The sequence below is a fragment of the Podarcis erhardii genome, assembly GCF_964252035.2.
Source record: "Podarcis erhardii genome assembly, chromosome: 3".
In the NCBI taxonomy this organism is placed as follows: Eukaryota; Metazoa; Chordata; class Lepidosauria; order Squamata; family Lacertidae; genus Podarcis; species Podarcis erhardii.
The window spans coordinates 64,520,773-64,545,485 of NC_138507.1; the positions used below are offsets into that span (position 1 = coordinate 64,520,773).

The window sequence follows — 24,713 nt, forward strand, 5'->3', positions numbered from 1 at the left end:
GCCAATATACCTTCACTACCAGTACTGTAACTGTTACTAGAGGATGGGGTTTTTTTTTTAGTTTTTTTGTCAATAATGTAATCATATTATTGACAAAATAAAATTGTCAATAAATTCTAAAATGGACCACTGCAGAAAACTTACCCTTTGGTAAAGGACGCTGATAGAGGATCTGTCCATCTAGCTGGAGTTTAATGTTTTAGACCCCACTAAGGAAGAGGACACATTCCTATAATTGGGCTACAAGAACTTGCCATCTCTTTTTGAAATGTTACATTGGCCATTAACACATTCAGTTGTGAGTGGATCCAGCAATGTTATGACTGAGTTTTGAGGCTAGATCCGTACAGGGTAGCGAAAGATCAGATTCGAAAGCATATTTACTTACATTCAGGTTGCTTCATTTCATATAAATTATTTATCAATAGCATGTGAAATCTTGAAAGAAGTGGATCTTCTTTATCTATTTACTATATTTTCAGTCTTGTTTTTCAGATAATTGTCTGCTAATGTGTCTCATATTAATCAAAGGGGGGGGACGACGAGAGAGAGAATGAGAGAAAGACCCTGTCATTTGGTTTATAAACTATGGTAAAAAGGCAGGAGAAAAGGGAAAAGGTGAAGGAGGGAGATTATTCAAAACCAGAACAAAGTGGTGAGCTGTGAGAGGGCATTTATATCCAGTTCAGGCAAGGTTGTTCTTCATCTGCTTGAATAGCAATTGGTGACTTTGGCCCCTTTGGCCAATGGATGAGGCCTGTGTTCTTTCTTCTTACTTTAGCAGTCCCAGGGGCTAAACACAGCTAAAGCTGAGTATTTTTTCAGGCAGGATGGGGAGAAGTGAGCTCTTTGTATCTGCTTCTTATTTGGCTGATGGTAAGGGCCAGTTGGTCTCCCTGTTGCCTCAATGTTTCTTTCGGGAGGTAGTGACCCTAGGTTTCCTGGCTGTTGGCAAAAGCTTGGAATGTGCTACTCTTCAATTCTCTGGCCTCAGGACAACTGTGATATCTATGAAGGGGAATCTGTGATTATTTTTATCTCTGTTCATTAGCCATCTCTTCTTAAGGCTTTTCCTGGGCCTTTCAACTTTTCCTTGTGTTCAGATTTTGCTCACAGGTGAGCATGACCAAAGGAGAAGGGTCATATCCTGCTATGTTTCTGGGCAATTTCTTGAGCCTTGGTAAGCCCTGGGTCAAGTGATCCCCTGATCTGATTTTGATTTGATGTGTTTAAATTGGATGTATTAAAATCTGCTGTTTAGTCAAATATTTGTGAGAATTTTATTGAGTGCAGTACTGTGATACTGACTTCAGAAAGCTTGTCTGTTTCAATTATTCATACATACAAAGCTTTTCATTTTCCATTTCTAATGCGTCCACTTTTCTCAAATATTTAGTCTGTCATAAGAATTGTTGTTATATTTTATATAATAGTGAGGAGTCGTCTGAAGCAGTAAGTAATTTTTTGGACAAGCTTGTGCATTAGGCAATCTGTCAAATACTTTTGCATTTCTGGTTATGGGACTTTATAATTAAATGAATCAATCTCTTTATGACTCTCCTATAACTTTAAAGCCCAGAGCCAATTATTGAGGAGAACATAGAATGTGAAAGACTCAAATTCAAGCTTATGCAGCATAGAATAATGATGCCAAAAGTCCTCCCAATTTAGTGCCCTGTTTTGTCAGCAGCTACCTCTATTTCTTCCCATGGAGCTAACAGCAGCTTTAAAGTCAGGGAATTTAGGTTGGGATGATAGTGTGAGGAGAATGGGTCACAATTATTTTCTTACAAAAAGGGCTGAAATTGGTGAATTAATATGAGAGCGAAGGCGGCCAGCAACAGGTTTGGATCAGTTTTACCCCACAGAAAATGTATTTAGGAAAAGTACCAGTCGTTGCTTTGTAGCAGCAAATCACCTCCCTTCTGCACACTGGACTTCACATAGGAAACCTCCTGTTAAGAATTGATGTCAGCATGCAGATATCAGACAGGGTGGGAGCCTGATTGTTACCCCCATTCTCCTTTGTACAGGTAGTGCTCAAGTAAATGAAGAGAAATCAAAAAGATGGATTTGCGTGTGTAGAGCTGCACCAAGTATTAATCATTGGTTTGCGGTTTATATTTTAAAAATATTTTATATGAATTGCCCCAGTCTATTTTTCTAGCTCAAATGCCCTTTGTTTGTGTAGGATCTGGAAAATCATAGTTGCTGTCTTCTCTGAATTGAACCTTGAACATAAGGCTGCTGAGGTTTGAGGTTTTCATTAATTTTTGGCATACTGTAGGTGACAAAACAGCAATTGATCAATAGTACTGCAACTTGTTTAACATTTCTCTGTTGGAGACCTTGTTGATGACCTTCACTCTGCACTGGACTCTGATGAAGATGCAATTCTGTATATGGTGATTCAGAAAAGGAATAAACCATATTTTTGTGCCTAGTTTTGATTGGCTTCATCTTTTAGTGATTAGCCAGTTGGGGATACTGTATTATCTAGCTCATTGCATCTGGTATAAGGTTGGTTTCATACACCAAACTGAGCTCCTTGGAGGAAGGACAGAATACAACTTTGATGAACAGTAGCAGATAATTGCTGTTCCCTTTTGAATGAACTGCTTTTGGGGATCTGACCAAGGTCTGTCTCGTCCTGTGTTATGCTTCCAGCAGCAGTTAACCAGATGCCTCTGGAAGCAAGGCATGAAGGTGACCATTTACTGTTGTTTATCAACATCAGCTTATGGTGCTTCAGTTCAACTATTATGCTATTCAGAATCCTAATCTCTATGAATTTGTCTAATTGATTCTTTTAAACTAGAGTTGGGGAACTCATGGTTTTCCAGAAGTTGATGGGGCTCAGGCACAGCACTTCAAAGTACTTTTATTTCCCACATTCCTCCTGATACTTTCTGCTTTAAAGAAGGAGAAAGACGCTCCCCAAACAATGATATGCTCTGTATGGAATAAAGCTACAAGACTGATTACCGTATTTTTTGCTCTATAAGACTCACTTTTCCCCTCCTAAAAAGTAAGGGGAAATGTGTGTGCGTCTTACGGAGTGAATGCAGGCTGCACAGCTATCCCAGAAGCCAGAACAGCAAGAGGGATCGCTGCTTTTGCTGCGCAGCGATCCCTCTTGTTGTTCTGGCTTCTGAGATTCAGAATATTTTTTTTCTTGTTTTTCTCCTCCAAAAACTAGGTGCGTCTTATGGTCTGGTGCGCCTTATAGAACGAAAAATACGGTATATGTTTTAACCTTGTTGTATAGCTCCTTTCCTATTTTGAGGAAGCTCTTGCTATCTGTAGGAAAACATGCTTTTTAGTGTTCTCTTTTGACTTAGCTTACTGTGTCTATAGACATAAAATGTCAGAAGTCATCATGGGCATGCCTTAGCCTCCACACCAACTGAGAATTATAAAAATGAATGTCCACATTTCGAGAACCTGGGAAAAGACTTTCTGTTAATTTAGGGTGGGCTATCTCCACTCTTTCCCCATAACTGGAGCTGATAAATTGAGAAGAGGTGATACTTGCTTGACTGGAGTATATTTGTATTGGTATATAGGGTGATTCATTTTAAAGAAAGTAAGTTATTGGTGTACCTGCTCTGGACAAAGTAGATATACTTCCTTCTGATTATAAAAATGAGTCACATGGCAGGGATTCTTAGTTTTGGGGATAGAATTTCAATTTTGAAAACTTGATTTTATCTGGTATATTTTAATACCTTATTTTTCAGTTCAGTACTTTAAAAAAAGGCTTTAACCTGCATTGAACCTGAAATATAGGATATAAAGCAAATACAGTGGACCTTCGGGTTGTGTTACCTTTGGGTAATGTAACTTTCGGGTTGCTAATGAGGCAAACCCTGAAGTGTATGCTTCTGGGTTTTGCCACATGCACATGCGCAGAAGCGCTCTGTGCGCTTTGTGTATGCGCAGAAGCGGCGCCTCTAGATGCAGACTTTTCGGGGTACGTATGGACCCCCGGAACGAATTAAGTTTATATCTGAAGGGTCCACTGTACAAATAAATGAAATTTGTTTTTATCTTATACTGAAGTTATTTTAAAAGAGCTAAGCTTAAGTTTATTTTTCTTTAGGCAGTCTTGCAGAAGATTCAAGGTCCCCTCTCATCAACAACGAGGGCATCTCCATTCCCTGCAGAATACCTGGTTGAAATTAACAAGATTTTGCTGGCTATAGCTGATGCTGAGCTCTTGCTGAATGCTCCGGAACTTCATTCTGGTGTCTATGAAGATTTTTCTACTCTGGAAGATTCATTAAAGGTACCGTATTTTTTGCCCTATAGGACGCACCAGCCCATAGGACGCACTTATTTTTATTTTTATTTTTTTGGGGGGGGGAAATAAAGAAAAAAAAATTTATTTCCCCCCGAGCCCCAAAGAGCAAAGAAGCCATAACAGTGAGCAGGATGGATCCCGCTCGCTGTCCTGGCTTCGTTTTTAGCCTCGGGGCTGGGGGTCCAGGAGCGAAGGCAAGGTTGCGCAACCTCACCATCGCTCCCAGAGCTTGCGGGGCTGAGGGTGGGGGAAGCCCGAGCTTCCCCCACCCCCAGCCCCCAGAACGGGTCCGGGAGCGATGGCGAGGTTTTGCAACCTCGCCATCGCTCCCGGAGCTTGCTTGCGTCGCTGGGAGCTGGGGGCGGGGGAAGCCCGAGCTTCCCCCATCCCCAGCCCCCAGAACAGGCTGTTGCCCGCAAGCCTTGCAAGCCCGGGGGGAACTCCCCCCGGACGCGCAAAGCTTGCGGACACCTGCACAAAGCACGGGGCATCCTCCGGAGGGTGCCCCGTGCTTTGAGCTGCAGGCTGCCGCCCGCAAGCCTTGCAAGCCTGCGGGAACTCCCCCCGGGTGCGCAAGGCTTGCGGACACTTGCGCGAAGCACGGGGCATCCTCCGGAGGGCGCCTCAGGCTTCGGGCTGCAGGCTGCCGCCCGCAAGCCTTGCGAGCCCGCTGGAACTCCCGCCGGGCTCGCAAGGCTTGCGGATAGCTTCCTGAAGCCTGGAGAGGGAGAGGGGTTGGTTTGCACCGACGCCTCTCACTCTCCAGGCTTCAGCGAAAGCCTGCATTCGCCCCATAGGACGCACACACATTTCCCCTTCATTTTTGAAGCGGAAAAAGTGCGTCCTATAGGGCAAAAAATACGGTTCTAGAAACTGAAGCAAAATATTAGAATAATATTAAAAATTGTGATTATTTCCCCCAAACATTCTAACTTGGGTATAAGCATAAGGAAATTCAATGTATTTCTAAATGTTACAAAATTGCCCCTTGATTCATAGCCGCCAATTTTTCTAGCATGGTCACACAACCCTAATACAACGCTGCCCTGAATTTGTTACACAGCAGCGATTTCATATATTGAAACATAACTGTAAAAGGCCATCCTCCACATGTTGTTTATGGGAAAGGAAAATCACGTGATTACTAAAGACTGGCACAATGGTCTTGGGCCTGCTCCTGACATTGTACATGCTGCGTTGCCCTGATGTCCATGCCAGCATTTAGAGTGGGGCCAACTGGTGTGTCCAATGCTTGGGGTAGGACCAAGGGCACAGACTTGCTCCTCAATGTATGTGCAAGATTTTTTTCTTTATCAAGAGTCTGGAAACCAAGCCTTATGATGAGTGGTTGAAGGAGTTCTAGATGTTCAGCCTGGTAAAGGAGAGATTGAAAGGAGATAAGATAGCCATCTTCAAATATCTAAAGGATTGTCACTTGGAGGATGGAGCAAATTTGTTTTCTCCTGCTTTGAAGGGTAGGACCAGAACCAAGGAGTTCAAGTTAGAGGAAAGGGTATTCCGTCTAAACCCCGGAAAGAATTTTCTTACAGTAAGAGCTGTTCGGCAGTGGAATGGATCATAGAATCATAGAATCATAGAGTTGGAAGAGACCACAAGGGCCATCGAGTCGAACCCCCTGCCAAGCAGGAAACACCACCAGAGCACTCCTGACATATGGTTGTCAAGCCTCTGCTTAAAGACCTCCAAAGAAGGAGACTCCACCACACTCCTTGGCAGCAAATTCCACTGTCGAACAGCTCTTACTGTCAGGAAGTTCTTCCTAATGTTTAGGTGGAATCTTCTTTCTTGTAGTTTGGAACCATTGCTCCGTGTCCGCTTCTCTGGAGCAGCAGAAAACAACCTTTCTCCCTCCTCTATGTGACATCCTTTTATATATTTGAACATTGCTAGCATATCACCCCTTAACCTCCTCTTCTCCAGGCTAAACATGCCCAGCTCCCTTAGCCGTTCCTCATAAGGCATCGTTTCCAGGCCTTTGACCATTTTGGTTACCCTCCTCTGGACACGTTCCAGTTTGTCAGTGTCCTTCTTGAACTGTGGTGCCCAGAACTGGACACAGTACTCCAGGTGAGGTCTGACTTATGGACTCCCATAAGAGGTGGTGGACTGTCCTTCCTTGGAGGTTTTAAATCAGAAGTTGGAGGGTCATCTGTCATGGATTCTTTAGTTGAGATTCCTGCATTGCAGGGGGTGGGACTAAATGATTCCTGGGGTCCCTTCCAACTCTATGATTCTATGAATGAAATATGGGGCAAATAAAATGTGGAGAACCCATATTGGAAAGAGCTTAAAAGTATTTATTTCATAACATTTATACAGCACTTTGTAATAAACATCAAATCAGTTTACAAAAAGATAAAACAAGAAAATCAAGAAAAATTTGCACCCTTCCTTTAAAACATACCAAAGTTAAAATAATAAAACAGATTAAAATTGCCTCAACTTTCTAAGCATCTGTGTAGGCTTGACTAAACAAGAATGTTTTTAGCAGACACTGGAAAGTGTACAGTGGAGGGGCCTGCTTGAGCTCAATAGGCAGGGAGTTCCACAGAGCAGGTGCTGCCACACTAAATGACTGAGTTCTTACAAATGCAGATCGGGTATTACACGGCACCTGTAGTAGTGCCAATATGTTGTACAAGTACACTGCAGGTAGTAGTCATTTTGGGGATGGTCATTGGTATTCTCTCTCTCTCCCTCCCTCCCCACTCCCCCTATCCACATCCCCTCTCCCCCATCTCAGATCTCTACATATACACTGTTGTTTGAGCTTGATCCTTTCATCACATGTATAATGCATTGCCTGAACCAGGACTTGCTATGTTTACTAGATAGTATAATGTCTCCAAGAGGATTGTAGGCTCAGGGAAATTAAATATATTTGATACTTCTCCTTTCAGGAGCTATGTGTAAGTTTGTGTGTATGTGTGTGTGTGTGTGTGAGAGAGAGAGAGAGAGAGTGTGTGTGAGTGAGAGAGAGAGATATTAAAATGTGATAATTTACTTTTTAAGAATGAAAGTAAGTACGTGCTCAAACAAAATAAACAAAGCTTTGTGTTTGGGCTCTTAAGTTGATGTTATAGAAGAACTCATTGGATAGCATTGTGGTTTAAAAAATAATTAGGGAAAGAAACCTATACTAACAGTGTTAAAATTACGTTGTTCATGCTTTTTGCAATCCAATCAAAGGGTTCAATTTGTCAAGTTGGCAGTCATCCTTGAGGGTATGCTAATACTTCCTTGTAGAGCACTTCAACAGGATTTTTGTCTTTCTATGCTTACAGAACATAAAAGACATGTTGGATAAACTTGGGGATCAGATTGCAGTCATTCATGAAAAACATCCAGATGTTATATTGGAAGCATCTGGATCTGAGGCTGTTCAAATAGCAGATTCTCTAATCCAACTGAATGCAGAATGGGACAGAATTAACAGGATGTACAATGATCGTAAATGGTAAGTAAAAGGACTACATTTACTTTGTGCTGAAAAACGAACAGTCCTGCACCCAGAAAAGCTGATTTCTGTGATGAAGAAGTGAATCTGTAGGGAAATTTAAGATACACCCTGGTGGGGATTTTCTGCTTTGGGCAGAACAATTTTGTTGGGCCTGCGAAGCTTGAGTGATTTTTAAAATTATTATTATTAATAGCTATCATGAAGTTGCTTAGCAATGTCTGTTTCATGAGCATTCAGGGGTTCTAGGGGTGTTCTTAAGGTCAGGGATCCAAGGTGGTCCAGTATTAAAACTAAAAATTGAAATCCAAAAGGAATTCTTACCAAAAGGACTGATCTCCTACTGGCATCATGGGCTCACTGGATTGGATTGGGCTCTGGCTCCACCCTGGTCACAAGGCAGGAGAAAAATCTCTTTGGGAAAGTGGTAGCTCCCAATCAGTTTTTGCTCCTGCCTGTTCTTCAGCAAGCCCTGCCATAGCATTTTGGTTGCAGTTGGGACCCGCCCTAATTGGGTAAGCTTTGTGATCCTATGATGGCCATGGGAGAGATATGATTGGTACCCACCTGAAGTGTAGATTGCTGATGGCATCATGGGGTCACTGGAACCATGCCCAAATATTGACTGCAAATATTGGTTCTGCTATTACCCACATGCCTTTAAGTTTGCAGTTCGTTCCTATTATTAGGGGAAACTGGGCACCTTTCTTTTCCTTTACTGTTTGTGACGCGAATGACTGTTTGAGCTTGGTGAGACCGCAAAACTGTTTGGGAGCTGCCCACTTCCCAAAGAGTTTTTTCTTCCGCCTCATGACCAGGATGGAGCCCAGAGCCCAATTCAGTGACCCCATGATGTCACCAGAGATGTACAGTTTAGGTGAGTACCAATAGTACTTTCTCATGAATCACAGAAGAAGCTCACTATTCAAGGCTCAGCCTCTTCACTCTCAACCTCAACTCTGTCTCCTTTTCTCTCTATACATTAGTGTTTAGCTCAGCTTTACTGTTTCCTTCATAGCAAAGCTCTGTTCCCAGGACACAGAAAGCAAGATGGCAATGCTAGGGCTGCATATCTTCCTCCTTATTTTTGGTCTGATTATCTGTGGGGTGGGCAGAGTCCTCCCTATTCTTAAGGATAGTTGTGGCCCTCTCTAACAAGAATTTCCTGGGTCCCTATAAATAGATATAAAATGCAAGATGCCCCAACTTACAGCCTAATTGCTGGATGGTATAGAAAAAGAAGAATCCCACCAAAGGCAAACAGTACAAGATATATGTTATTCTGCCTTTAACCATCAATTGAAATTAATGTTCATTTCCCATCAGCCTGTGCCTGGCTGGTTTACCAAGGTCCTAGTCTCTTAAGGAGCTTCCATATGTAGGATTCTGGGATGCTGGGCTTCGATTCTATTATGTAGAGGGTGGACCTAGCAGACGACACAGAGATTTCTCCAAGTAGTTCTTTATAAGTAAGCTGGAACTGAACTGAACTGAAAACACAGCTCAGTTGGCCTGCTTTTATAGGCAGCCGGCTGTCAACATTGTAACAACAGCCCAGGGTTTCCCGACGAAATTAACTTATGTGGACCTGAATGAAAACTCTATACACAATACCCCCTGGTGGCCAGGGTGAGAACTTCAATACATAACTACTATATGGGCTGATCCACCACCATTGCCAAACAAGTAGCAATTTGAAGTTCCGGGCACTATTCCTCTGCATATTTGAATCTTCACAATCCTTTTGGAAACTTCAGTAATCTGATTAAGTTAACAGTTAAGCAGCCAAACCACTCTTCCTATTTAAAAAGATAAATTAAACCTTCGCAGTTAATTGGTGCAGTACAACAGATTGACTTTCTAGCTGATTCATTGAAGGGTAAGACATTCCTTGAATCTCATAAATATTGCATCTTATTTTGCATCTTATTTAAAATGTGACCGGGCTTGTTAAGCATTCCTTTGAGGCTAAGGCTTGTAACATTACAAGTAGTCTTTACAAGTACTGTTAATAGGTTTTATTTTATGTAATTCACGGACAGTACAATTTAAGGTCCTGAAGACTGTTGATCAACACTCCCTATATATTATAGGGAGTTGCTTTTACCCATAAAGCTAAAATCAGTCATTATAAAGAAATGAGTTTTATTATAATAATTCATACTGACTTTTGTATCAGTCATGTTTAGATTTTAAATGGATGGGATATTGGACTCCATTATGATCAAATATACTTAGTTGTCAAAGTACCTTACTATACTCTTTGAATTTGTTACGATTTCCAGTGCTAGAAGTCTTTGAAAATTTCTTTGGATATATTCTGCTAGAATGCAAGAATTAGCTGGTCTTCTGTTTGCTGCGTTACTCACTCCTTATCCAGACCTCTTAGGACTCAGTCTTCACACAGACAGAAAACTGATTATCACACTTAGTACTAATTTGTTCCTTGCTCATGTACTAAAGTGGGTTGTTTGCAGGTGCATTTATATCCAGCATGTATGGGGTATTAGGGGAGGGCAATACCTTTGGTGAGGGCCATGTCATGCTCCTTCTAACCAGTTGTTGCCACATTTTTTTCTGTGTGGGTAACCTAGTTTCTTCCCAATCCTCTTCATACATTTCCCTCACTATGGGGGAAGGAATGGAGCTATGCCGAGTAGCCTTTCTCCCTGGTTTCTGTGCATACAACAGTACATGAAATGGCTTCCAAATGATCTAGAACCCTTCATGTGCATGGAAACCTGAAAACCTTTGTGTGCACATGACTCTGCGCTTCAGACTTGGAGGTGTATGGGTGGGGTTAGTCGAAGCAGCCCGGCCCCCTTTCATGTGTCTTTTCTGAATATGTCTTTTGCTGGTTCTGCAGATTTTGCTGTAGAACTGGTAATGTAAGCAGTTGATTAGCCGATGGTCAGTTATAAACAACTCCAATTGTTTGACATCTCAACCCTTTTTATAAATAGATTGGTGTTGCTTTTAAAGGAGCTGCCTGTTTGTTCATGCATTTATTTACATATAGAGCAACTTACTGTCATTTCTGAAAACAGCACTATCCATTTGTAATACATTGCAAACTGCTTTTGAGGGCATGGTGGGGTGCCAGCACCTACTCTGCTGCAAAATCTGTAGAACTGATTTTCATGGTGCTCAGTCCTGGAGAAAAACTAGTTCATATGAGCTCACTGCCACACAGCTGTAGTATTTGGCTCATTTCCTACTTTTTCTTGATATGCTGTTAACAGTAGTGGGTTTTTGATGGATCTGTGGACAAATTTGATTTTGGAATAAGGGAGATATGATCTTTGTGCAATTTGTTCTGTTGCATCTCAGAACATAGGCTTTGACTATGTCCAACTCCCTACTGAATGGCAAAAATAGCAGTGGGTGGATTGAATCATAACGTTGCTGTGTATAAACCAAGAATAATTAATCATTTTTTTGCATACCAACTGGTGAGTGACACCTAATCAATCTTTATTTTTCATGCAGTTAAATTTTATTTATCACATGTTGCTCTTTTTGCTAAGTGGCAGTGCTTTTGTTGTCCCCCACCCACTCAATATTGCTCTTTACAAGAGCAACACCCATTCTGCAAGGATATTTCCATTTTGTGGGATTTTTTGTTGCACAGAACACTCTTGCTTTTGAAATATATGCACAGGCAATTAACAGTTTCCCCTCCCCCTTCTGTTTCTTTTAGTTGCTTTGATAAGTCTGTGGAAGAGTGGAGACAGTTCCATTGTGATCTCAACGATCTCTCCCAGTGGTTAGCAGAAGCGGAAGGGTTGCTGGCTGAGGCCCAAACTCAAGATGGCGGCCTGGATTTAGAAATGGCAAAGATACACCAGCAGGTATCTGATCATGGTTTGTTAAGGTGGTTTGTTAATCAAAATGCTAACATTTTGATTTGGGTCTGGAAAGTAATTGTCAGCCAGTGTGACTGCTTCAAAGTGACATGCACAAACATGGGCCCCAAGCTGTTAATAAGTGGATTTCTGCATTCTGTACTAGCCGAAATTTCCAAACAATCTTCAGGCAGCCACATCTAACCCATCCCATAAACCACCAACATACGAGTGACAGTTGCCAGGTCTCCATTTCCAGTAGCAGGCATAGGGGTTGTACCAGCCAAAGCTGATGGAAGACATGCTGGACCACAAATGGATGGAAACCTAATGAAAACCCTTGACATTCAAATTATTAGTGAAGGCGCTTTATACATATGCATATACCAAATTTTACTGAACATATGCATTTTACTGAAAGTCTTATCCCCAATCCCCTGGTAAACAAATAAATGTCAAATAACAACACTTTACTGTTCTTCTTAAGAAAAAACACAACTTAATTTTTAAAACAATATAACTTAAGGCATGATCCTTCATGATCTTACGTAGACAGAAGTAGTTACACTTACATTTGGCACATTTTAATTTGCTATAACTTTGTATAATTTAATTTAGCTACAAAAAGCATTGATAGACCACTGAGTATTGTTTTATTCTTTTTGGAGTGTATCTGATTTTTATAAAAAAAAATTTGAACTGTATTTTTTTTATAGCACCATATATTGTATAGAACAGAGAGATCTCTTTTGACAGTTAATGCTTTTTTCTGGTTGTTAGTGATATGTGAAAGTTTGAGCCTGACTTTCCCTGACTTCCCTCAATTTCCTTGGGTTTCCTACCATATCTGCAGATCATGGGAACACTGTCCTTAATTAACCTAGCTGAAATCTTAGTAAGGCTACAGAGAACAGGCAGCATATCTATTCTGAGACAAACTAATGCAGTGTTTTCCCTTCATCCCTACCCCACAAACCAAAATCTGTAGGCAGTATTTCCCCTTTTATCTCAAAGGCATACATGCATATACTATGTGAGGAATGCTTAGCCTTCACACTGATTTGATTTCAACAGCATGTTCTTGTACTGTTTGCCTTTGGTAGATTAATATTCATGAATATATTAGCTTACTCTTAATAAGAAGTGCCTAATCATTCACTTAAACAACAGTGATTTTTTATTTTATTTTTTAAACGAGCGATGTGTGCCCAGTCATTGTTTCAGGCTACACGTCAATGTCATATTGGGTAAGCAACAAAATTCAGCTTGGTTTTTATATTTGTGACAGGAACTTGAAGAGGGAGTCAGCAGCCATCAGACCAGCTTTTCGACATTGAACAGAACAGGAGAAGGAATTGTACAGAAGCTCTCTACTACAGATGGAAGCTTCCTGAAGGAGAAACTAGCAGGGTTAAATAATCGCTGGAAAGCCATCACTGCTGAAGTTATGGAAAGACAACAGAGGTAACTGGTTCAGTCAGGTTTTGGGATATCTTAGGAGAAGCATTGGGAACAAGTTTCTCTAGAAGCTCCAAATGACATTGCATATTTCCTATTTGGTTGAAACGTCCATGCCCTGAATCTGAAAGGTCCCTCAAGGCTACTTTGAAACAATTAGTGATAGTGATGCTGTTTTTAATGTGCATACTCGTTCCATTTTCCCTTGCTCTGTTTTAGGAAATTGCTTTTTCATTTCTTTTAATATACTCTTTGGGTATATGAGTGCTACATTCATGTTTTGGAATTGCATTTTATCTATTGATGATATTTGCACATTGCCCTTGGTCCTTCTTAGCATACAGGTGGTTAGCAAGGCTAACCCTCCCCCCAGATTTCCTCCAAAAGGGAAACAAGTGCATTCAAGATGCAGCTAGATTAGTCTGTCTGAAGTTGAATTATTAGTTGTTGCCATTTTGAAATGTACATTTAAGTTAATATCTATTTCCCGCCTCAATCAAAATAAACAAAATGCTAGTTTACCACAGAGGCATAATGTACCAATGTTATAGTCATTCCCACCACTAGTCTAGCTTTATGCAGTGCATACATAATTTTAAAAATACTTGCTTGGTATGATTGAAGACAGTGTGCAAATTCTTTCAATTTCTACACAGTGTATGAAATATTGCTGGGAATTGTTTAAAATTAAATACATCTTTTTAGGCCTAAGGCAACCCAGGGAACACTTTAAGCAAATCTTTTTCTTGAAGTCACATTCCTGGAGAGAATGTGGAAATGTCACATGAAGAACTTTGTACACTTGAATTGATTTTTTAAATTCAACTTTGTAGTTTTCTATATTAGTAAGCTGTAGATGGAGTGTGTTTTCTTATTGCTTTTACCTTTCTGTATTTATATTGATGTTCTTGTTTTATATTCCACTTTGGGGTTTGCGCCTTAGACTGAAAGGAGAGAATCAACCATTACTAGACTTCACAAGAAACCTAGATGAATTTAGTTGCTGGCTGGAAAACATAGAAAATGCACAGGAAGAGAAGCCTACAATCAGCCGTGAAGAAAATTTGAAGGAATTAATGGCAAGTTAGATAAAAATGATTGCATACTTTATTTGAATTTATTCCTCCTTATTCCTACTGGTGCTACTGAATAACTAATTAATTTGAAAGGTAGGCAGATTCTTTAGTTCACAAATAATTGTTGTGCATTAGGTTGAGATGAGTAATTTGATACTAAGAGAGCCAATGCTACTGCTGCCTAAATGGACCCAGTCGAAGTGTATGGAATACATCACACACAACCCAAGTGCAGCGCTGGGTCTGTTCATTGCCTGTGGCAGGACACACTGAGCAGAACTGCACTCCTGGGATATCCCAACTGGTGGAAAGGAAGAGGCGGGTTTTTTGCAAAATCCTCCTGTCTCTTGCAGTTCCCTGAAAACCTGCTCTGCAGAATTGGTGAATCCTCTGGAACAGTGTGGGAAGGAGGAATAAGTGAAAAACATTTCCTCCTCCTCGTACTAGCGGAGCCTCTGGTGAATCAAAGTCCGTTTTATGAACAGAATCCTTGCATGAAATTATTGCTAAAAATACAAAGAGCTGCAATCTAGCACATTGATTTGGGGCTTCAAGAGCACAAAACTAAGCACTAGACCAATAATCTCAGTCCAGCAGACTGGGTGTGCAACAAATTTCCACTGCTGCCTATGAAAGGAAAGTGACCGTGTTAGTTTTAATTTAAACGTCAATACTAAAACTTTTCATTAATATTCCCAAAGTCAGTAAATAACTTGTATTTAGAACCTGTCAATCAGCAGGGCACACAGAGGCCTATGTTATTGTGTATTACACAAGTCCTCCACAAATTAACCTAGTTTTAAAATTGTTTTTATTTACTTAAATTTATATCCTGTTGTTTTTCTATCATCAACCCAAGGCAGCATACATGTGGTTCCCAGGAAGTTACACATTCAGGAACTCTCCAGACCTAGCAAAGTGGTGGCCTCATGTCTTCCGATTGTAACCTGGAAATAGGGTAGCAAGTCAAGTAAAATCCTATGATCTTCTTAAACCATGCAGAATTTGAAAAATGTTCATTTCCCCCCTCTAATTTTGCATAATTTGTTGTTCTTTAAAAAGTATTTTGGATAATTTATTCTGCTTTTTTTTCTCATAGAGAGGTGCCTGAAGTCCAACTCTGAGCAACACTTGTTGCTTCTCCTCTGGCACTAGGCATTGTCCATATCTTTTTTTAAAAAACTAGTCAATGCCTACCTCCTGTGACTTTTCTAAGGACTCAGCTATACAGCTGCAAATAAAACATTTTGAATGTGTTGTAAAGTGCAATATACAACTGTGGCATTAGGTGGCAACCATGAGCTATAGCAAATTCAATGCATTTTTCAAAACAATTTTTTTTTTTAAAAAAAAGCATTTTCACAACGATTTTAACAGGTCTGTAGATTCCACCAAAAGTGCTTTCTTTAATCACTTTAGGGTTTGATCGAGGAGATGGACATGCAAGGAGAAAAACTTAAGTGGCTAAACAAGAATGAACCTGAGCTGATTTCAAATAAAAGCATTGGGGCTCGAGAGAGAGTGAATATTTCTGATAGACTGAGGACCCTGAATATTAAGTGGAAGAAGGTATGGATTGCAATATGGATTCCTTAAAATCAGCAAGTATAAAATGTATTCTTTTTAATTGAGTTCCTGCCACATACATATGAATAATCTTGTCGGGGGAGGCATGATTGGACAAGTTAGTGCAAAGAAGTGTTTTGTGTCACAGGCGGCCTTCACATGCTATGGTAAACCACAGTTACTCACCTTGAATGCATGGGTTTCTCCTGCCTCACTCCTTCTTTGGCGTGAGTGTGAGCAACCAGCCATGATTCCTACTTAGCGTTCCATCCGAACTGGAGATTGTGGTTTATTTTGCTCAGAGAAAATTACAGCTGGTAAGCCAAGAACAAACCTTGGCTTAAATTCCTTGGTTTGTTTGGAGTTAAACAAACTACCATCCCTGCATCAGATTTAACACTAAACTAGGGATTGTGGTTTGCTGCTCCCACTCATGCTAGGGGACAAGTGAAGAAGGGTCCACCTGTACATTCAAAATAAACCATTAACTGTGGTTTCCAGTGAGATGTGAACATAGCCATATTGTTAAACCTATGCATGGAAATGCTTTTCTTTCTTAATATTCCACATCAGGAGTAACCAGTGTGGTGCACTCCACATGTTGGACTATAGTTCCAGTGATCCCTGACAAGCGGCTATGTTGGCTGGGGTTTATGGCAACTGCAGAGCAACAACATCTGGAATGTAACCACAATTAACTAGCCTGGTCTAGATCAATAGCTTTCTTTTGTCTGAGGCAGCATGCATTGTATCAGAAGCAGAATTCCTAAATGTGACCTTGGAATACTTTTCACAAGTGGGAAGTAAACATCCTTCATGCTTTATGAATTTTAATTTAATTTATTATACTTGTGTAGTAAGCTCAAAGCAACTTACAGAGGGCTCCATGTTTTCTTCCCAGAAGGAAACACCCGCTGAGCACTCCCAGACCACTCACTGAGCTTGTAGAAAAGTAGGGGAACTAGCATGGCATAGAAAAAAGTTCCAGCCTAGTCCTCACTTTATATCCATTTCTATTATTTTGCTTTTTCGATTCTTTTAATTGGATCAACAATCAAACATGAAATCCATTGTCTGCATTCTGAAGAGGTGGGCTCCCAGCAGGAATGTACTAAGTGGCAGCTTAAAATGATCAAAATTGTGGCTGGGGTGGGTGTGTTTCCTAAAAGTATACATTTCAAGTGCCAAAGGCCAGCATTCAGTGGAAACTATATAGTGAAGATACCAGATGCAGCTCTGTGGGGAGAGAGTTCCACAACTGCTACAGAGAATGTCCTCTCCTGGAACACATGCATCCCTGAGCTTCTGGGGGTGGTGTAACTGAACGTAACACCCAAGGGAGTCTTCCAGGGATGGATGTGGTATTTCATATATTTGTGGCCTAAGCCATCAGTTCAAACACTAGCATGACCTTGAATTGGGTCCAGACATGAACTGACAACAAATGCATCTGCTTTAAATAAAACAGGGTTGTATGAATGAATGTAATGCCATCCAATATTTTGCTGCTGTATTAGGACCAGTTGGAGTTTCTAAGACACTGTCAAGCCCCACACAGAGCACATTGCAATAATGCAGTCTGGAAGTTACCAAGGCATGGGGTAGAGTGGCCAAGTCAGCTGAGTCCAAAAGGGACCTTAGCTGGCACCTGAGCCTCCAGTCACAGTGTTAGATCCAGGAAAACCCCAAAGCTCATTCCAGGGAAGTACAATCCGGTCCAGCACAGACTGTCCCCGCCTCCCAGTTATGATAACTGAGGACACCTAACACTTCCACTTGGATTCACAATTCCTCCTCATGGTATAACTCACTTGTATTAACGTATATTGTTAATATCGTACTTCCCCAAATAGTAGCTGCTTTTGGTACTATATTTCAGTCTTTGAATGACTATTGCAACTCTTTCCTCCTCCCCTAGTTCTTAGTTGCACTGAACAATACAATGTTTGTTGTCATAGCATCTGGCATATGTAGCTGTGTGTGTGTGTGTGTGTGTGTGTGAGAGAGAGAGAGAGAGAGAGAGGCAGACAGATAGACAAACAGGCTCTATACTGAGCTCTTCATTTTACACCTTTGCCACCCATTCTTAGTAAAGAATCCCAAATGTGCAACTTACATTCAAATGCACCCCAGACCCTTTTTAGGGGCTAAATGCAAACCCCTTCATCTCTAAACTCTTGGTCTTGGGGGGGGGTTAATGGATTTTGTGCTCAGCTGTCTATAGCAGTATCGCTTTATCTGTATAATGCTAAAAATGTTAATCCTCAGTTCTTGACATGAAAAGGTTTTTGTAATGTGACGTTTTTCTCTGCCATATTAGGTGTTCAGAGAAGCACCCAACAGAGCGAGAGAACTGGAGGCCCATGTTCATCAGCTTCATCTGGTGCCACAGACAATGCCACCTGGTGAGCTCCGAAAAGAGAACGTGCTTCTTTTACAGGACAGTTTTCAGAATTCTTTGTCATCTCATTTTTTGATCTTTAAGGCCAGGAACGTTTTAGATTCTGTTTCTGTTGAAGGACATGGCACTGAGTCACTAAGACCATGCGTCCAAGTGTATTGAAAGGAAATTGGCTTCTAATACATTTTATGAACAAAAGAAAGTACATTTGCAGACTTCAAAATTAACAGAAATTAATCCCTTTCACCATTTGAAGTTCTGTACTGACATATTCTTCCATCAGTATGATTCAGAGGATCAACAATGAATTCTTGCTTCTGACTCAGTAGCATTTATTTCACTGGCAATAAATGTTTGAATTTGTTTCTTCCTGGAACTTAATCAGATAGTAAACTAGGATCAGCTGCAGGTTGTGACTTTTCCTGTGGGTGACAGCTTAACGATGTGTAGATTTTGACCACACATTATTTGAATGTTCCTAAACTGCCTGGGTATTGGGATTGGCAGTGAATTTCTCACACCTCACCAGATCTGTCAGTGATGAGTATGTCACCAACATTTTCACATCATTCTGGACCAGGAAGGCAGTAATCCAGATGATGTTTGGAACGGAAGGCTAACCCTTTAAGGTTTTTAACTTGTTTAGATGCGGTTGGAGAAAAAATACAGAGGATGTTTTTAAAATGGCAAGAATTGGTATTTTGTTGCTTGTTTTTCCAACTGCAAATAAATTCAAGTCCCATACTAAGTACAATTTGAAATACCAAGTGAATTGTGTTGTCTTGTTTAGGTTACCCTGTTCTCCAAAAGATGGTGCTAGTGTCCTCTGCCTCTGAAAATGTTGCTCAAACTCAGCAGGCTTTGGAAATTTCTGCACCTGCTGATCTGGATAAAACTACAACAGAACTGGCTGACTGGTTGGCACTGATTGACCAGATGCTCAAGTCCAACATAGTTACTGTGGGAAATGCTGAAGAAATCAATCGGACAATTGCACGCATGAAAGTATGTGGTGCCATGAAGTGTTGTGTTGAAATCCTGAAGATATTTTGAATCCCTGCTTTATTTTTTGGTGGAAAAAGATAGAATTTGGTTTAGATGTGGATGATTTCTTTGCTTGTCTTGAAAGGCTTTGAGCCTTTGTGAGTATTATGAATGAATATTCACAAAGACTTGAATGCTTTGCATATGTTTGATGGAACTTGCAGAAAGTGCTTGCCTTTGCTCCTTACTCTACTCAACCCTGCTTGAAACTTATATTGGAGCAGAAGAAATTGGGGCCCCCTTCCCACTGAGGATCCTCAGCAGCAATGAATGGTTTGTGTCCAGTTCCAACTGAACCTTCTCCATCGCAAGCTGCTGAGGACTGGCTACCCTAAAGCACTGCTGCCTCCACTTTTCTTCTGCCCCAAGCAGGTTGCTGGGAAAACTTGAAGCAGGCGAAGGTGGCAAATGTGCACAGTCTTGCTCAATGAACAATGCTGTGTTTGCCTTCATCTTGCTGTTTGATTAATGGTGCTCCCATTTAGGAGCGCTTCTTCTTTAACACATTGCTTCTGAATTTGTTCTGTGTTTGATGGTTAAGTCCTATAGTATAATGCCTTTCTGTAACCCGATACCCTACTATTTTGAAGTCTACACTGATAAGTATTTCCTGGGTCTTCATTTATATGTGTGTTGTATTCTGTTGTGTCTAGCACATGACATACAATGCAGATTACCAGAACACGTTCACCTTCCACAAAACATGATCATTATCTACAAATAGGTGTAGTGCATTCAACTAGAAATAATGAAATTCAATTAATGTAGGTTAATTGCCTTGCTCAATAATTGTTAAACATTGGGATCCAGCCTTAGGCAGCCTGTGATTGTTTAAAGAGAGATGTGAATATCTACACCGACATTTAAAATTGCACTGGCTGAAGTTAAAAGGGAAGTGATTACACATATTTATGTTGACATTTTCCTTGCTTGTGATATTAGCAACATAGTGAAGTGAAAGCAAGCAGTAACTAACAGCTTTAGGGTACTTGTGTGTGTTTTAAACATAACCTTCATAGCAGTGGTCAAATTAATTGTCAAACACTTTGCTGCAATAATACATGTAATGCAATTTCATGGGATTGATCTCTGAGGTCCTTTCAGCTGCCTGTCTTTGGACACACAAACTTATTATGAGTATAATGGTTCATTGTAGAGATTTCAGTCTCAGTTACTTGTTATGAAGAAAGGGTTTGTTAATATGGTACTCATGCAGGTAAAAATGGAATTTTCTTGTGAAAATAGTACTGAATATATAGTGTGTGAAGTCCTAAGGACCAAAATAAAATATTGCGAATGCCCACACCCTGCCCCACACCCTTGGAGCAGATAAATATAGGTAAGATGTCCTGATAGCCTGAGGAGATGTCACAGAATGCATGAAAGTCTGCAAAGTTAAGCCCAGCGCAACAATATGATTTTTACCAGGTTTATTTTCTCATCCACTCATGTCTCATCTCTGTATAGATACTGCAAAAAAGTTGAGCCTTTATTTTAATATGTTGATCATATTGGTTAGTACAGAAGTAGTGAGAACATTGTAATATGTTGATTAAGAAGTTACTAACTTGATAACCTTCTGTAATATAAATGTGAATATTGTTGACTTTCCCCCATGGTTTATTCTTTATTTAAATCTCAGAAAGTAACACATTTTTAATTCTGGCTCTTAACAGATAACAAAAGAAGACTTAGAACATCGACATCCCCGGCTGGATTTTGTTTTTACCTTGGCTCAGAATCTGAAAAATAAAACATCAAGTTCTGATGTTAGGACAGCAATCACAGAGAAATGTATGTTCCCAGTGGAGAGAAGTGTGAGGAGATGGGTACAAATGCGCAATAGTTACGCTACAGCAGGCACCCCCACACTCGGCCCTCCAGATGTTTTGGGACTACTACTCCCATCATCCCTGGCTAACAGGACCAGTGGTCAGGGATGATGGGAATTGTAGTCCAAAAACATCTGGAGGGCCGAGTTTGATGATGCCTGTGTTAGGGGAAAGGCGACCAATTTTTATTAACAGTGACTACTGAAGGGATGCAGGGGCCAGAGCTTGCAATGGCCTGGGTGGAGACTGACATAATCTGGCTAGTCATGGTTGGAGGCAGGATGGAATGTGGAGGAGACCTGAAATTTTACCACATATCAGAGTCCAGCATAGAGAAAAGCAAGCTATATGTGGGAGTGGTGGGAGCTTCATTGCCTCTTTATACATTTGAACTAATATTGACTTGGAGGAGGAGAGACATTTAGTGGTAATTATGAATATGCATTTATGCTTGTAGCATAAATGTGTATGAGAGAGAGAGAGAGAGAGAGAGAGAGAGTGTCTAGCAAAGGGAATCCATGTGTAGAAATGAACTTGTCCTTCTGTGAAGATGAATGGGTTAGTTTGTGAGAGCTGTGCGTAACAGCTTCCCAAGGGCTCAGGGTTGGCTTCAGTGATTTTTGGATGGTTACTCTGAGTAACAGAAAGATTGAGGATAATGTAATAGCCACAAAATGCTTTTTGTTTGGTTACATGTTCCTCCTTTGTCTTTTTCAGTGGAGAAAGTTAAGAACCAATGGGATAGTACACAACATGGGGTAGAAGTACGTCAGCAGCAGTTAAAACGTATGCTTTCTGACAGCATGAAGTGGGATGACCAGAAGCAAGAAATGGAGAAGCTAATTGGACAATATGAGATCCACCTGCATGCCCTTCTGCAGTCTCCTAAAGAGAAGCTCACCAAGCAGATTGCTGAAAACAAAGTAAGTTAAAATGTGCTTTCTAATTTGATTCTCTGAGTGGTTTATGAATCCATCTTGCACTTGTCTTATTCACATGCCCAGAAAAATATATTTGATAATTGACAATTTACATTTTGTAGATGAAAAATTGCTTTCTTTAAATTCAAAATACTTGTTGAAAGTTAGTTGTTTCTGCAGCTACCTTTTGAAAGAAGTTGCCTTTGAGAATGACTTATTATCATTTATTAAATTTGTATCTTATCCTTTCTCCTGAAGGACCTTGTAAAGGCTGATAAACCTATTCTAAAGATTGGAAGCCTTTGTTATAAAGTAGAGCTTCAAAATGCACATAGAACTTGAATGCTCCCCAGCATATAGGAAGCTGCATTATTCTGAGTTAGACCATTGGGCCATACAGCTCAGTACTATCAATACTGACTAGCAAAACATTTGCTTTACACAGGAACACACACACACATTTTACTCATCCCTTCTCCCTGATCTAGTCATACTTATGCTGAGGATCACTTGATCATTCTGGCTGGGATCCACCAGTCCCCTTGCCTTCCATCTTTAATCCATTGGAGTGTAAAATTAGTTTGTCCGCTTGTAAAACCTTGCTGAATAGATCTTTTCAAATCTAAGTAACACCCACATTCAAAAATGTTTTGTAAAGTGTCAATTAAAAAACACATAAGATCCATGCTGGATCTTTCTGAAGGTCCATGTAGTCCTCCATGCGGTTCTCATAGATTCCTATGGGACAAGCAGGACAGGAGCCCAACAGCATTTGACCCACTTGTGATTCCCAGCAACTCGCATTCAGAGTCTTACTGCTTTTGACAATCAAGATTAGCAGCTACTTATAGCATCAGCTAAGAAACAGATGAAAAACCTGCTTATTTTAAATGGTACAACATAATCTTCATCACTAATTCCAGGTTTATGTCTGCTTCATGCTTCTGTGTATATCCATAAATGTTATTACAGATAATGGAACTTTAAACTTGCAAATAAATACACCACAAATAAATGTCAGCAATGTTACAAGGAACATGAAGGGCTAAAAATAAGTATTTATGGATATATTTCATTTGTTCTATTATAGATGACCATGCGTAATGTTTCACCTGCACTGTATATTTTTATTTGGAAAACAAATGATTTAAACATCATTCATGTTTTGTTGTTGTTGGAGGCACATCTGCATATTATTTATGATAGTTTAAGTGGACATAAAATTCAGACCACAGTTTCTCTATAAAATATAATCTCATTTGCACTTTGCAACTAATATTATGTTTGGAACAGCATAGCTCTCCAATTACTTTTTAAGGCTAGACAGCAAATATGTGAAAAGTTTAGTAGTTGAGGATTTGCAGGAATGTTTCAGGAGAGCCTTTTAAATGATTGATTCACCCATAGATCCTCGCTATTTTCAAAATGTGGCCCTTCATCTTTGTCCTTTCTACCTTTGGTTATGAACCCCCTGGGCATGGATGTTTCTCCTTAGAACACATTTGATGCTAAATGCATGGTATATAGTGACACTAGTAGATGCTATTTAAAATGACTCTGATGTTAAAGTCTATTCTCTGTTGCTAGGGAAAGCAGTTTACTCATGTTACAGTTCCTTCCTTTAGCTAGCAGGCAGGACTGGAAGAAGTTGACAGGAAAGAGATGAACATTTTGCCCCTTCAGCCTAAAATAGATTCTGTCTGGCAAGTAGGAGGTTGGGTTGCTGCAGGGCACCCCATCAGCCTCCAGTAATCCCCTCCTCAACTCTTCTCATAACCCAAAAGAACTAGAGTCATTAGGGGAGAAAGATCAGCCCTGCATCACAACTCATTACAGAATACAGCAAAGGCCATTGATGAAGTAGCCATTATAACGAGCAAACAATAAACAATTGGACCCAGTACCTCTTCCCAACATGGTGTTGAGAGTAACTCCACATCTTTGCCATGCACTGGAATGAAAGTTCACTTAAAGCCATTTAATCATCTCTACTTTCTTTTAACTACTCATCACTTCTATAAACCAAATCTGGTGGATCCTAGTGGATCAGACCAAAGCCCTATCTAATCTAGCATCCTATTATCACAGTGCTGAACCAGATGTCTATTGGAAGCCTGTAAGCATAACAGCACTCTTGTGTTCCTCTGCAAGTGGTATTTAGAGGAATACTGCCTCTGATATTGGATTTAATACACAGTCACCCTAGCTAGCAGCCATTAATAGCCTTAGCATCCATGAATTTGTCTAAAGCCCCTTTAAAGCCTACCACATTGGTGGCTATCACTACATATTGTGTAGTAAATGCCATTATTTCAACTATGCACTGTATGAAGAAAAAATGTTCTCCATCTGCCCTGAATCTTCCAACATTCAGCTTCAGTGGATGACCCCATGTTAAAGTATTAAGAGAAAGGGAGTAAAGAGTCTCCCTATATACTTTCAACACATCACACACAATTTTAAATATCTTTTTTATCCCCCCCTCATATTCACTTTATTGACCAGAATTTTATTTGTGGGGAAAGGAGCGATTTATACTTTTCTGATTCTCCTTCCACAGTATTGATGAGTTTCTGCTAGATTGCAGAATCATGGGGCTGTTCCTTTCTATTAAGGTTGTAGTTGATGTCTCTGTGGAACAGACCCTTCTTCCTTCCTGATTTGTCATTTTTTTATTTTTGTAGTTCACAACATCGGATGAAAGAGTGATCCTTTAATTAAAACAAAATAAAAAAATTCCTTCCAGTAGCACCTTAAAGACCAACTAAGTTAGTTCTAGGTATGAGCTTT

General features: G+C 40.2%; 2 protein-coding genes across 6 annotated transcripts in view; both read left to right on the forward strand.

Annotated features, from left to right (window-relative positions):
* LOC309338219 (utrophin-like) overlaps window positions 1-14,187 on the forward strand; it is a 130,592-nt gene extending 116,405 nt beyond the window's left edge. For all 4 annotated transcript variants that reach the window (XM_081855234.1, XM_081855231.1, XM_081855233.1 and 1 more), the window contains exons 41-45: window positions 4,103-4,288; window positions 7,609-7,781; window positions 11,482-11,632; window positions 12,915-13,090; window positions 14,028-14,187. In XM_081855234.1, the coding sequence (XP_081711360.1) occupies window positions 4,103-4,288; window positions 7,609-7,781; window positions 11,482-11,632; window positions 12,915-13,090; window positions 14,028-14,172 (831 nt within the window). In that variant the 3' untranslated portion in view covers window positions 14,173-14,187. The remainder of the gene's footprint in view (window positions 1-4,102; window positions 4,289-7,608; window positions 7,782-11,481; window positions 11,633-12,914; window positions 13,091-14,027) is intronic.
* A 1,397-nt stretch (window positions 14,188-15,584) lies between these two features.
* LOC309338224 (utrophin-like) overlaps window positions 15,585-24,713 on the forward strand; it is a gene marked incomplete at its 3' end in the record, with an annotated part of 204,287 nt that continues 195,158 nt past the window's right edge. For both annotated transcript variants that reach the window (XM_081855250.1, XM_081855251.1), the window contains exons 1-5: window positions 15,585-15,729; window positions 18,047-18,131; window positions 18,918-19,132; window positions 20,848-20,965; window positions 21,721-21,926. In XM_081855250.1, the coding sequence (XP_081711376.1) occupies window positions 15,595-15,729; window positions 18,047-18,131; window positions 18,918-19,132; window positions 20,848-20,965; window positions 21,721-21,926 (759 nt within the window). In that variant the 5' untranslated portion in view covers window positions 15,585-15,594. The remainder of the gene's footprint in view (window positions 15,730-18,046; window positions 18,132-18,917; window positions 19,133-20,847; window positions 20,966-21,720; window positions 21,927-24,713) is intronic.